Source organism: Crinia signifera, chromosome 1 (assembly GCF_055691185.1).
Source record: "Crinia signifera chromosome 1, ASM5569118v1, whole genome shotgun sequence".
NCBI classification, from domain to species: Eukaryota; Metazoa; Chordata; class Amphibia; order Anura; family Myobatrachidae; genus Crinia; species Crinia signifera.
Window position 1 is genome coordinate 148,632,081 of NC_139217.1, and position 13,563 is coordinate 148,645,643.

A 13,563-nucleotide genomic window follows, 5' to 3' on the forward strand; every position below is an offset into this window, starting at 1 on the left:
TCTCGATGTCAACTCTGCCACAGCCGCATCAACCCTAGGAATAGAGCATGATTTCAGCAACTCCTCATCCTGAAAAGTACATCTTCTCCAATCTAGACAGTCTCCCGTCTCTTAACCAAGTTGACCCATTCCATCAAAATGAGTTCCTTTGTGACTTTGTGCACCGGATAGGACCTTCCTTTTCTAGATCTATCCTTAAACAACGGATCTTGATCCGCTGCAGGCACAGTCTCCTTATAATTCATTGTCTTAAAGAAATTCTTCAGAAGACTCTCTCCCAACTCAAGGTTAAAAAAACGCTTATCCTCTTTAATCTCACCAGACTAAGAGTCTGATTCTTCCAAATCGTCCATTACCTCTTCTCAGGACACTGCTTCCTCATAACTGAACCCTGCCACGGCTCTGGACCTCTTCAGAGACTGGGATTCCATGAACTCTTCCTTGGACACAAATCCAATCCATGAGCTCCCTGAGAACTTCCATCTGAACCGGCTTCGCAGGCTACTTGTCACAGCCAGAACAGAATACAGCTTTAGGATCCCCTTCAAAAGGCTTATCACACGCTGCACAAACTGTGACAGATTTCTTCTTAGCAGACATCTTCCTAGGCTCCACCGACGCAGGCACACTGAAGATAAAAAAAAGCCTCACATAAATCTTCTAAAATAAACTCTAATGCCCCATAAAAACTTACTTCCTTGGGGCATTATCAGCGCTACGGAGGAGAAGGCACATCCATACTTGCAACAGCAAGCCTCTCCTCCCTGCCTGCACTACAGCGCCGAGCAGCTTCCGGCTGCTGCTGAAATGCTGCCGATGACGTCACATACCCGCGACCCCCCGGGACACTCGCGCAGACTCAATAGGCACTCCCCTCCGCCGCCCACCGCACTAGGGCTGTAGACAACAAGCCACCACGGAGGGTGCTTCCTTCCGATGCCGGGACCGCTGCTACAGCGTCCACGCTGCGGGGACCCAGAAGCCGCCGGCCGCTGACGGCATCCTGGCGTGACCCGGCTGGACGCCGCTCGTCTCAGCACACCAGGGAGACTTTAGTGGCACATTTCCGCTGACTCAACAAGACCCGGCAGGGCAACGCCACACTGCCTGCCATTCCACTTCCCCCCTGGGGAGCCACCCCTGACATGAGGTAAGCTGAACCTAGCAAAAAAGAAACAAAACCCTACGCTGTCCTAACTAAACGAGGAGACAGGAGAAAAGACATGGGAATACTGGAGCAGAGGGGGTATATACAAAGTGGGCGGTCCTAAGTTTGGTCCTGTCTAATCGGAGGAGAGAGGGGCGTAACCCCAGAGTATGGCTGCCATGGGGGGGTCGTGGGAGAAATAGTAATACAGTACAGTAATAGCACTTTGGCACAGAAACTGGTCAAAGACACAGCTTATACTTGGCAACTGAAGTAGGAGTTAGTTTCTGGTCCCAGCCAGGACCCCCTTTCAGACAGGAGAAGAAATTGTTAGGTCAAGCATTTAGACCCGGTAATTTATCCCTTTTTTATGAAAGGGTCATCACCGGTCGCAAGACTTCGACCCTGGTTGACTGACAGAAGGAGGACCTGGGGTTTGAACTGGCATATTATCAGGTCCAAAAGCTTGACCCAGCAATTTCTGAAACAATTCCCTTGACCCAGGCAATTTCCCTGCCTGGGGTGTCGCTGTCTGCTGTAGCGCTTCTATCGCAGGTCTGGTTTGCATATCAGTGCTGATATACAGACTACACTATGCTAGAAGCACTACAGAAGACAGCGACACCCCAGGCATGGAGGAGGAACTGAATGGGTTTTCAAAGATAGCGGGTGCTAGAATGAACACTAATAGAGAAAGAAGAAAGAAAGCATTTCAGGATCTTCCCAGTATATAAGTTAGCCAACCTGACATATTATTAAATATTTCCTTCAAACTGGAAACAATAGGACTCAATAAGCAAAAAATTATTATTAAATTCCATAAAGGTGCGCAATGGGAGTGTGCACCGGCGATATATCGCCGGGTGCACGCTCCCGTTTTCTGCCCCATTGTAAATCGCTGGTCGCAGGAGCTTGCTCCTGCGACCAGCTAATTACCTCTGCAGCTCCCCCAGTAGAGGTCCTTTTCATCAGCTACCATCTCTGGTCGCTGATACAAAGGAGACACTGGGCAATATATTGCTCAGGAATATATTGCTAGCAATATATTCCTGAGCAATATATCTCCCCCCGTGTGTATGGGGCTTAAGGTTTACTGAAAATGTAAAATGAATGTGGCTTCACTTTAATGTAGCCTACACACGGGGTGATTTCAGTTAGTAAGATTGTTTAGAAAATGCCCCTATATCGTCTGTAGGGGCAATAGGGATCCGCGGCCATGCACGTCGTTATCGTCCATCGATTGATATCCAGCATGATGGATAAAGCTAGTTCTCACTGTAGAACACTGGCCCTGACAGATCGATCAGCACCCAGTGCTGAGAGATCTTGCTGAGCATTCCAAGCGATCTAACATCCCTCAGAACGCTAAGCAAATCTCCTCGTGTGTAGGCCCCTTAAGGTTGCTACTAGCACATGTTTAAGCAACTTGTTCATACATTTAATTATGGATTCATTAATGACAGCACATTTTCTTCCAATATAACCCTGCACAGACCCAACCCTATGCATGCTATAAAATAAAGGTTTGAAACCTCAATCTAATGTAGAAGAAAAAAGTGAATTAGTATTATATGATAGTACTTACATCCATCTCTGGACTTCTCAATCTGTTCACGCAGAAAGCGATCTTTGTGAAGATTAACATCGCCAAACCAGAAGTCTACCTGCTTGGCAATGTCAGCGAGTACCTGCTTCACCCGAGAGCGCTTCTTCTTCTCGTGTTCCTTCCGCGTCTCCATGCTTTCATCTTCCTTCAGCTTACTCCTCGGTGTATCCATCTCTGTCATTGTTTTAGCTACATAAGCATAACGAAACATATGAATGGACATTCCTATATATTTCTAGTCCTATGCCTACGATCTACATTTGGTAAACTGTCTGGTATTTGAAACCCTTTGGTTTTCATAAGCCACGCTACTGAGCAGGTTTCAGCTGAACAGTTAAAGCTGCAATATCACTAAAGTGTAAAACCCTGCAAGTTTCACACTTAAGGGCCAGATTATAAAGCATTGAAAAGTGATAAAATGAAGATTGATAAACAGCCAGCCAACTAACATGGTACAGGCTGGGTTTGAAGAACGACAGGTGGGAGTGGCTGCTTGTTAATCACTCTCCACTTTATCACTTTTTGAAGCTTGATAAATCTGGACCTTAATGTTACTGCCAGTTGAAATTTTTAGGAGAAAGCTGCTGTGTTAATTATACAGCCATAGCTAATGCTTGTTCTAGTATCGCATAGCAATTCAAAGGCCTCTGATGTTATCACCACACTTTAAATTATGGTCTGTCTGCTTGGCATGCATCCCCTTGCTGCCCAGCAGCCAAGACTCGCTGTTGCTGGGCAGCTCTTACGTTAGAGTGGGTGCCGGCCGATCCACTGGGACCACAAACTGTGCATCTCCAGTATTTTGCCTATCTCATGTTGTACGCCCGATACCCTCTCCAACAGTAACATTTCTCCGGCAGAGAGGGATGCTGGACGGAGAACCGGATGTGACATTGGCTTCAATCTCATGATCTCTAGCGCTCCATTCGGCATCCCAGAGCATGCACACTGATATTGATGGAGGGCAGAGGTACTTCCCACTGCTTTAAAAGAGGAGTCGTAACATCTGGTCAACAACTAATAGTCAACAGTAACTATGTCAACACCTGAAAATGGTCAACATAGACAGAAGGACATGGGCATGGTCAACACAAGTTTCTACAAATTTTTCTGGTGTCACGGACACCATATAAGTGCCTCACGTCCGCTCGCCATGCTTCGGGCACACTATTATATTCTCATTCTATGACCACGGATTGCTTCATGTGTATGCCCTGCAGCGATGGCGATACCGCACATCGCTATCGCCCGTAGGGACAAACCAGATCACAGGGCTTTGCCAATTAAAAATAACTCAGCGCAAAGCGTTGCGGGACACCCGCGATTGTGCAGAAGAATGTCGCTCAGCAAAATTTTAAGCCGTGTACACATGGGGTGATTCTTCGAAGCGATTTTGACTACATTGTAAAAATTTCTTAGAGGGTTTGACTGAATTGGCCCGTGTGCGCACAGCAGTTGATAGCGATGCGCAGCTCAGTAGCATCACTATCCCCTGGCCAAATAGACACTGCAGGGAAGAATATTTTGTCTAGATGCTGCAGTGTCTATTTGAATGTACAAGCGGACTGCTACTGGGGATGGCAGCAGGCTTATCTACGACAGTGGAATCACAATTTCGACTCAAGTCCCTTTTACACCGCCGCAAATACCCGGGTCAGCGGCGGTGTAAATGGGTCAAGCCATGTCCCTTTCCACGGGTCTTCTACTGTGTTGAACACTGCTAGAACCTGGATAGAGGACAGTGTAAACGGGTATGGTGGGTCATGCGACCCGGCTCCCGTTACATCAATGGGGGGAATCCCAACCTGAGGACCGCAGCGTCCGCCGGTTGGGCTGGGGGGCGTTGCTGAATGGAGGCCTGTGTGCGGCATCCATTCACCCTTCCGGACAAGGGCTGGGAGGCCCCCAGCACAGCATTCGGCGGTCCCGGCACTTGGAGATGCAGCCGCCAGTTTAAAGGGGACCAAACGCCGGGTCGCACCCAGGTCCAAAAACCCTTTGGTGTAAAAGGGGTATAATCAAAATGGCTAAAAATCTCTCAGCTAGTGCCCTGTGTGTACACCCCTTTACAGTCTAGGGAAGTAGCATGGTCACGTGAGTAAGGGGAGCTAATCAGAGCTGATCTGAAACAGCAGAAATAAGTCATTTAGGGCTTTAGAAATGTGGAGCCAGATAAATGTTTTGCAATTGTGAGAGAGATGAGGGAGGTAGCAGCATCTATTATAGATTGCAGGGAAAGCGAGGAAAGATTGCAATAGTCTAGGTGGGAAAGATCAGGTGCATGAACTAGTTTTTATACTTCTGATTTGATTGATGACGTGGGAACTGTTTACAAAACATTAGTGTGGCAGAGATTGTCATTTTAACATACTTTATCGCAGACCAATACTGTACAGCTGTGTACCCCTGTGTCCTCCTTAACATTACCCACTGTTACGGATCAGCCCCGTGTTATTATGCTACCAGCCGGAGTTGTAACATCCGATGTGTGAAGTAATAGTTGGAGTATACTCACTGCGCGGCTGCCGGGCAGTAGCGCGGGCACAATCTGCGGGGGATGCTACTATACCACTCGCACAGCAGCTGCTACTACCAGTAGTACGGGGCTTCCGCTCACATACCCCAGCCAGTTACAGCAGCAACAGAGCAATCCAATATGTGTAGGTATGAGCGCCCTGAGGCTGCAGCGATAGGACGGAGCCTGACGTCACTGCACGCGCGACACGCCGCTACGCAAGACCCCACCATGGGCGTCGCTCAGCGCCTGCGTTACCCTGGTAACAGCGGCTACCGCCTGCGGAGCAGTGTCACCGCAAGCACCATACAACTTTTACACATCTGGCCGAAACTAGGCAGAGCCAAGAACACAAACAGCAACTGCCGTACTCCTAATTCCCGGGACGGCGGCGCTGGGTTATGACGTACGCACGCGGGAAATACGAGTATGCCGCTGCTTGGGTAGTGTGAGTATGCATATACGGTAGCAATGGCTGGCCCTTGTGTGAGTCTGTCATATTCGTGTCAGTAACGTCATTGCTACTGCAGTGCATAATAGTGACACGCAGGTAGTGCTGGGGTGTTACCCGGGGATCTTCATTACTATTTTGAAAAGCTACTTAATTCATGATTGCCCACCTCACCCCAGTTCAGGGTGAAAATGCTTTGTTCCTGGACTTCCCTGGTAATGTAGGTGTGCCATCATATGTGGTGAAACACCTTTCTTATCAATTACCTAGCTCCCCACAGGTGATGGCAATCATACATTACCAGGGAAGTCCAGAAACAGAGCATTTTCTCCCTGAAGGAGAGGGTCAGGTGTAGTAGCCAACTCCAGTCCTTGAGAACTACCAACAGTTCACGTTTTCCAGCTCTTTACAGGTGCACTCATTACTGATTGACACATTTTAGAAGATCCACAGGTGGAGCTAAATACTTCACTTGTAGTTCTGTGAGGATACCTGGAAAACGTGCACTGTTGGTAGCTTTTGAGGACTGGAGTTGGCTAGCCCTGTGCGAAGCATAACATCACAGGAGACAGTTGTCTGCACATTGGGAATAACTACATTATACAGCTTACATCCATACCGTATTGCCTTCATTGCACATTTTAATGCATGGCCCTACTTTGCTGTACACTGTGTAATGTGTGATGATGGGTACAGTTTCTAGCATTCCAACAGCACAACAACCCTACTTAAAACAATAAATGGAAACATTTCCCGGACATTTTACAAATGTAAGGGATTAAGGTTACTGTGCCCATTCCCCCAGAACCCCGCCCAGCCACAGTTGTCAGGAGACCTTGGGCTAGCTGTACTAAGCTTGAAAAGTGCTAAAATGGAGAGTGATAATACACTAGCCAGTCAGCTCCTGTCTGTCATTTTTCAAACACAGCCTGTGACATAGGAGGTAGGTAGATTGGCTGGTGGTTTATCACTCTCCATTTTAAGCTTAGTACATCTTGCCCCTTGTGTTAAAAGTGTCCCCTGGCTGAGGCTTGATACTGCTGGCTGTTGGTGCTGGTTCCAAAATATGAAGGACCCCCAGTTTTTGTCCCCTGTATTTTTGGAACCAGGACCGGTCCAAGGAATGCTCCAAGAGTCCGGTGCTGGTTATGCTCCTTTTATACAACTTTTTTTGGACAGAACCATGCACAGTAATACAAAATGGGTTTGGACCTAGGCAGCAGGTGTGTTTAGGGGAAATTAAGGAGGTTTTTCCACAATCCCTCCGTGATAAGTATAATAGGAGAAAGAATACAACCCCCCACTTGAGCGACTTAACCCTTCCACATGTGCATAAACAAATAATACACTTATATTATTCCACTTTGCAGTTAAGTATGTCAATCCTTGTTCCAAATTTAACCAATATGCATCAAGCAAAAAGAGAATATTAAACATCCATAGCGTAGTAGATTTCACTAATATGTGCATGGTTCTGTCAAACTCGCCAGGCTGGTCACACCCATCCTAGCACTGTTGGCATCCCCTAGGACCATCCCGTCTGTACACATGCAATTTGGACAGATAAATCTCATGCAATTTATTGGACCAAATAGCATGTAAAAAAATGGCACATCAAAGTGAGAAATCTCATGTAGCAGTCCAGGGAAGCTTCTAGGGAAGTTCAGGGTCAATAACAGGGTCTGTGTTCTTTTATTCAGTCTTGTAATGCTGTTTTGATTGTTTTCCTTATATTTCATATACTGATGCTGCTCTGTTTGTATTATAGCACAAATTCGTAAATGTGTATAGTCATAAATTGTATTTAAATGTACTATGTTTAATTTGTTTCAATTTAGCTTCAAATAAGTATCCTCCCAACTCATCAATTTCCTGCACGTAGTGTTTAATGTGGAAACAAAAGCAAAAAATATAAGTAAAAAATAGCAACCTTTGCTCAGAAACCGCAAATTGAAGACTGTTAGATCAAGATTAGTCTTTCTTATCTAACGCTACTGTTTGCATTCTGTGAATAGTGAGGTATGGTGTTTGGTCAGGGGAGAACAATATATTGAAAAACTCAAGAACCAATTATCAAATATATCCATAGGATCTTTTAATGAAGGTGCTTGTATTTGTTAAGAAGGTATTAGACTAGCCCTTTTTCTTGGCATATTTTTAAGGAACCTTGTTTTAGAACAAACAACTCAAGTCATACAGCAGCCCTGATAAGATACCTAGATGTGTGATATGTACTGTGTGTATATATATATCTCTTCCTGTTGTTTATGTTGTAGGTGATACACCAACTTGAATAAATGATTAATTGTACGAAGCCATGGCTGGTCAGGTATTTACAGTAAGTATGATGTATTATTTAGCCTGTCGAACAAAGGGATGTACATTTCTGTAGTTATAATTGCTAATCTCTCTTAAGGTTTTGTATACTCATCAGAAGACTAAGAAATCTAAAGTTTGGCAAGATGGAATTTTGAAGCTACTGGCAGAAGGAAACCAGGTGAGTAGTGTTGTTCACTGTGTATTTGCTTTTCTTATATTTTGCATTTTTACTGAAGTGGAATATTCTTAGTAAATCCACTATTGTATTTAAGTAGTTTTTTTGTATATTGTAGGTTTTTTTTGAATATATAATATTAAAACTATCTCTGCTTTTACTTAAATTCAATAGAAGGGATATATAGTCCTGTTGGAGAAAGTGTGCTATATAAATTAAACTTGCTTACTGATACTTTTCATGCATTACACCACACGATGGTGGCAGATTAGTTTTGGTTATTTTTGCTAGGTATGTGGCTGAGGAAGTATGCGACACACACCAACCAATCCTCTTGCTATGTACCACACAATACATGAGAAAGAGAGACTGGTATTAGCAAATCACTATCCATATCTACAGAGGTAAAGTCTCACACTAACACAATACTGCATTGCTAAACACTGCATCAAGGCCTATACACATTATGCACTGTTGAACAACATTGCTACGGTTTAGTTCAGTACAAATTTGTTTGGAAAATGGGCAAAACCATCTGAACTGCAGATGGGGCAGATGTAACAAGTGCAGAGAGTTACATTTGGGAGGGGTGTGTTGAAACCGAAATCTAAATTGCAGTGTAAAAATAATGAAACTAGTATTTAACCTGCACAGAAACAATATAACTCACACAAATCTAACTCTCTCTGCACATGTTACATCTGCCCCACCTGCACTGCACATGGTTTTGCCCATTTTCCAAACAAATTTGTACTGCGATCAGATCTGAATAAGGGCCAATGTGTCATAAGATGCGCACTCCCCTGCATCTTATGAGACAGCATATGATAGTCCTGCATGCAGGCTTGATGGTAAGATATTGGGTGATGCTATGCACATCCTATGATCTTATGTCACATCATTGGGGGTGATTCTGGTCCTCTAAACGCTGCCCGCACGAATGCCTGCCTCCTCCCCCCTCGCATGCCGATTTCCCCACACACATGCAAAACATCCATTCGCAGCCTTGCGTGCAGGGCCAAAATCATTTGAATGATTTTGTCAGCGATTGCAGATCTAAGACACCCCTCTGGTGTCTTAGATCTGCGGGTCCCTGTACGGGAAATGGGCGGGCAGCAGAATTTTTGGTGGCCTGACGGCGTATAAACGGCATGTGGGGTTATTTACCTCATGTAGACTGTTTCCCTGTTGACCTTTTAAGGTTGACCTAGACACTGTTAACCTAATTGCTATCGACCCTATGACACATACCCAGATGATATAGAAATAGAGCCTCTTCCCGGGACTGTTTTTGTCAAGCGGAGTGTGCGGCTGTCAAGGAAAAATCCCTCCCTTTGTAGGGACTCTTTTTAAAGGTTTGGTTAGTGGCTGAGGGTTGACAACCTCAACATGCATGAGGAAATATTAAAGATTATGGATATCTGTCTACAGAGTTGGGGGTTTATCACCTTAAGTGCCGATTCCAGTGTCTTTGGACTTCAGAGGTGCCAAGCTCAAAAACAATATGCAGGAATTGATGGCACAACTCTTCTTGCAATGATTATTCTTAAAGATCATGCGATGAGCAAAGCAAACCACCTCAGCCACCTTGGCATTGAAATTGAAAAATTGGCAGTTTTTCTCAGACCATTTATGGGGAATGGCTGCTTCGCCTCAAATTATTTCAACCTTTAGGACTACTGTTTGTATGATAGCAATGCTTCCACAAGAGGTGTAAGAGTCAGAAGTGCTGGCATCCAGGTGATATGTGTGGTGTTGAACTGACCAAACAACTTGTGTTATGTGGGCATTCTCCGCATCCTAGAGGACTTGCTGTAAGTCACAGTAATATATTTCTGCTGCCTTTAACTGTAGCTGATGCTATGGTCATCAGTGTTAAAGGCTTTTGGAAAGCATGATTTAGACCATACTCAATGCCAGGAAACCTGGTGTTTTTTATTCTTTCCCTTGTCTAATGTATTACTTCTTCTAGAACAGTATGGGTAAGGGCTTCCAACACGGCATGGGGCCTCAGCTGAGCAAGTGTGTGGGACAAGGTCCAGAACTTGATTAATAGGGTGTATAGTTTTAGTTTAATGCAATCAAAGGTTTGCTTTCTACATACATTTAATCTGATCATCATACTTGTGGACCTTAACATTTTCAGTATTTATTTAACTGTAGTATACAAAATACAGATTAAAACACATTTAGATATAAGCACACCACATCAAAATCTAATACATAGCCCTATCTAAAAACAGCTTATATTCACTGTTCTCATAGAGGGAGCTGTGACAGCTGCTTAACCACAATCTATGTTCCTCTAGTAGCATATTAGAGACTATGGGCCTTATTCTAGTTCACTCTTTCTGACAAAATCCTTCTTAGATGGACAAAACCATGTGCACTGCAGGGGGGCAGATGTAAAATGTGCAGAGAGAATTAGATTTGGGTGAGTTATTTTGTTTCTGTGCAGGGTAAATCCTGGCTGCTTTATTTTTACACTGCAATATAGATCTCACTTTGAAGTAAAACTCCACCCAAATCTAATTCTCTCTGCACATGTTACATCTGCCCCACCTGCATTGCACATGGTTTTGTCCATCTAAGAAGGATTTTGTTAGAAAGACTGAACTAGAGTAAGGCCCCTATAAGCCTGACATCTCCCCCATCTTTGGCAGGCCCCACCGAAGCTACAAATCCAAATTCCTGGCACAAGAAGCCATTCCATGACCAGCCCAACAGGAGCCTGGTTTCATAGTCCGTATTACAATTTCCCCATGTGGCTTCAGTATGCTGGTGCCAGCTAGTGCTGAGTCACAGGATTGGCAGCTGGTTGCCAGAGGGGCTGTTATTGATCATTACTCGTTAGCTGCAGTCTCCTGCAGCATTTGGCTGCGGGAAAGTATCTATGTCGTAACAGTGTCAGACAAACAAATATAATCACATTGGTATCTTGAGCGTACTGCAATATGACCATCTGCTATTGAACGGTGCAACACATAGTTTTGTTGTAGCAAGAGGGAGACCAAACGTAAATCATATCGGAACCAATTTACTTGGAGCTATAATTATGTATCACGTTGGACTACTTTTCTTCTTCTATTCTAGGCTGTTTTATACAGTGACAAAGGACAGCGCCTGGAAAGTGTTTTCCTTAAATCTTGCGAGGTGAGTTACTATTCAGTCACAACTTCAAGAAGCATTAAACATTTACTTACCCATAGAAGAATCCGGAAAACTACACGCTAAAGCTATTTTACCAGAGTTCCTCTGTTTCTGTGAAACTGACCTTGGGGTCAATCCTATTAGCTGAGATGATTTTGCGGGTGGGAATCATTGTGACAGTGGACGCACTTTGGTGGAAATAGCGTGTGCGGACGCCAAAATGGCAAGGCTCACAGCTTAATGCAGCAGGCTCCCTGCATTAGCCGCGAACCTCACCATTTGGGGGAATACTCGCCATCCTCTGACAGCGAGGTTTCCCCCGGAACATTGAACAGGGTGAGTGGTCGGCGTGTCACCAATCCTCCTCAAAAACGAGCCATCTTTGCCATAAACCCCCCCTTGCCGGCCGCATGGAATACACCCCATGGTCTTACTGAGTGATCTTTAGTGGTATTTTCTGTGATGAATGCACTGTCAGTTCAAACCACCTTTTATATGCTGTGCAACATTATGAGTTATTAATCCCGGGCAGGCTGGGTGCTGCGCAATGTGAGAAAAGTTACCAGGTGGACCACCCTGCAAAGAGACACGAGGGAGAAAACTGTTGTATTGTACCGTTGTATCTGAAATGTACATATTGTGGTTTAATAGGAACTCAATTCATTAGTGCAGCCTGTTGGGCTCCAAGTGTTTTCCAGTATCAGTGAATGTCCGATTTACTACATACAGTGTCTATTATTTACTTTTTTTTTTTTATTATAATACAGCAACTTATTCACAGGAACCATATTAAAGAGGATATTCTCATTGTTTCACAAGGCTGCATATTCTCAGCCTTGTGAGTCACCCAGACGCAGAATGCCGGTCTGCACGCCCCCCTTCGCACAGGCTGCGAATGGATGTTTAACATAAACATCCATTCACAGGCTATGCGGAAACACCCACATCATTCAATGGTCGCTGACCATCGAATGAGCTTGCAGCAGGGCCCTCTTACCTCCAACCTCCTAAATCACACCACCTGTCTGAAAATAGAGGAGAACATTATGGTTCCTGATTGCTTCTTACCACTCCTCTGTGCAGTCATTTTCATTAGTGCATGTTTTCGTTTTATATCTGTAACTTGTATCCTTCTTATTGATTATGCCTCACTTTATGGTACTATTTTAGCTAAGGATGTGTATGAGAAAAAGTCTCCTTTTACATATTTAATTCTTTGTCACTTAAGAGATTCAAGTGTTCACCAGATTATGGGCTCCACTTAACACTGATACTTATTACCAGTGACATGTTTCGTTGACTATGACAGTGATACTAATGAATAACATCAGTTACCTGACCAACAATATTCCCCTGCTCATTGGCGTCCTGAGCTGCGCTGTTTGCTTAACGCTGCCATCAATTGCCTAATGGGCTTCAACCTGCTGAGAACTTAGCAAAGCTAGGAAGGCTGTAGATGCAATAGGTAGTACAGGTCATTGGAGCCCTATATACCCTAATCATTACGCCAAAACAAAAGGATCTGATTTTTCCCCTGTTTGATAAAGCATATAATAGAAAAAGGATGATTACACTCTGGTAGTAGCTGACTTACTTACAGTGCATGTGTAACCTTGCAGGTGCGTCCTGGGGATGATCTGGAAAGTGACCGCTTCTTAATCACTGTGGAGACAGAGGGTGGCAGCAGCTCTGCCTCTCACAGCACAACTGAGGCTAAGGAGGTTCCCATTATTAACAGAAATGGACCGAAGCCTGTTGGACTGAGACCTCCATCCGGTTTAAAGAGGAAATTTAGTGTGAGAATAAATCAAATATTTGTCTTATTTTATACAATCCTCTACCCTCTCCACAACTGTATCCCAACCCTCCCACCCACAGCCTAACCCTCCATCTTCCTCTCCGCAGCCTAACCCTATCCTTAGCACCCCAGCCTAACCCTAACCTTCCCTCTCCTCGTGCAGCTCTTGGGATTGTGGCTTTGGTATGAACTATACACCTGATTCAGACTTGTTCGCTAGGCTGCGTATGTTTACAGCCTAGCAAACAGTTAAACGCCACCCAGTCGAACTACCGTGCCCCCGCACGAATGTAACCAATCCTAGGAGAAAACATTTGATGGTCGCTTACCATCTAATGATTTTTTCCAGCCTTCGGTCTGAAAAGCAAGACTATACTTACTTTTCAGATGGCCACTGTCTTC

The 13,563-nt window shown here is 44.6% G+C and overlaps 2 protein-coding genes across 5 annotated transcripts in view; one reads left to right on the top strand and one right to left on the bottom strand.

Annotated features, from left to right (window-relative positions):
- Positions 1-5,455, bottom strand: part of LARP7 (La ribonucleoprotein 7, transcriptional regulator) — a 36,337-nt gene extending 30,882 nt beyond the window's left edge. The window contains exons 1-2 of the mRNA XM_083174537.1: positions 5,269-5,455; positions 2,733-2,942 (exon numbers count right to left, since the gene is read on the bottom strand). Of these exons, the coding sequence (XP_083030663.1) occupies positions 2,733-2,934 (202 nt within the window). The 5' untranslated portion in view covers positions 2,935-2,942; positions 5,269-5,455. The remainder of the gene's footprint in view (positions 1-2,732; positions 2,943-5,268) is intronic.
- Positions 5,456-5,483: 28 nt separating this feature from the next.
- The window catches only part of ZGRF1 (zinc finger GRF-type containing 1), an 82,148-nt gene continuing 74,068 nt past the window's right edge, over positions 5,484-13,563 (top strand). Inside the window, exons 1-5 of one of the 4 annotated variants that reach the window (XM_083174534.1) lie at positions 5,484-5,530; positions 7,996-8,057; positions 8,136-8,216; positions 11,307-11,366; positions 12,983-13,159. In XM_083174534.1, the coding sequence (XP_083030660.1) occupies positions 8,037-8,057; positions 8,136-8,216; positions 11,307-11,366; positions 12,983-13,159 (339 nt within the window). In that variant the 5' untranslated portion in view covers positions 5,484-5,530; positions 7,996-8,036. Of the gene's footprint in view, positions 5,717-5,762; positions 5,819-7,995; positions 8,058-8,135; positions 8,217-11,306; positions 11,367-12,982; positions 13,160-13,563 lie in introns of those variants that run through there. The other 3 variants (XM_083174533.1, XM_083174532.1, XM_083174535.1) reach the window with 3 other exon arrangements.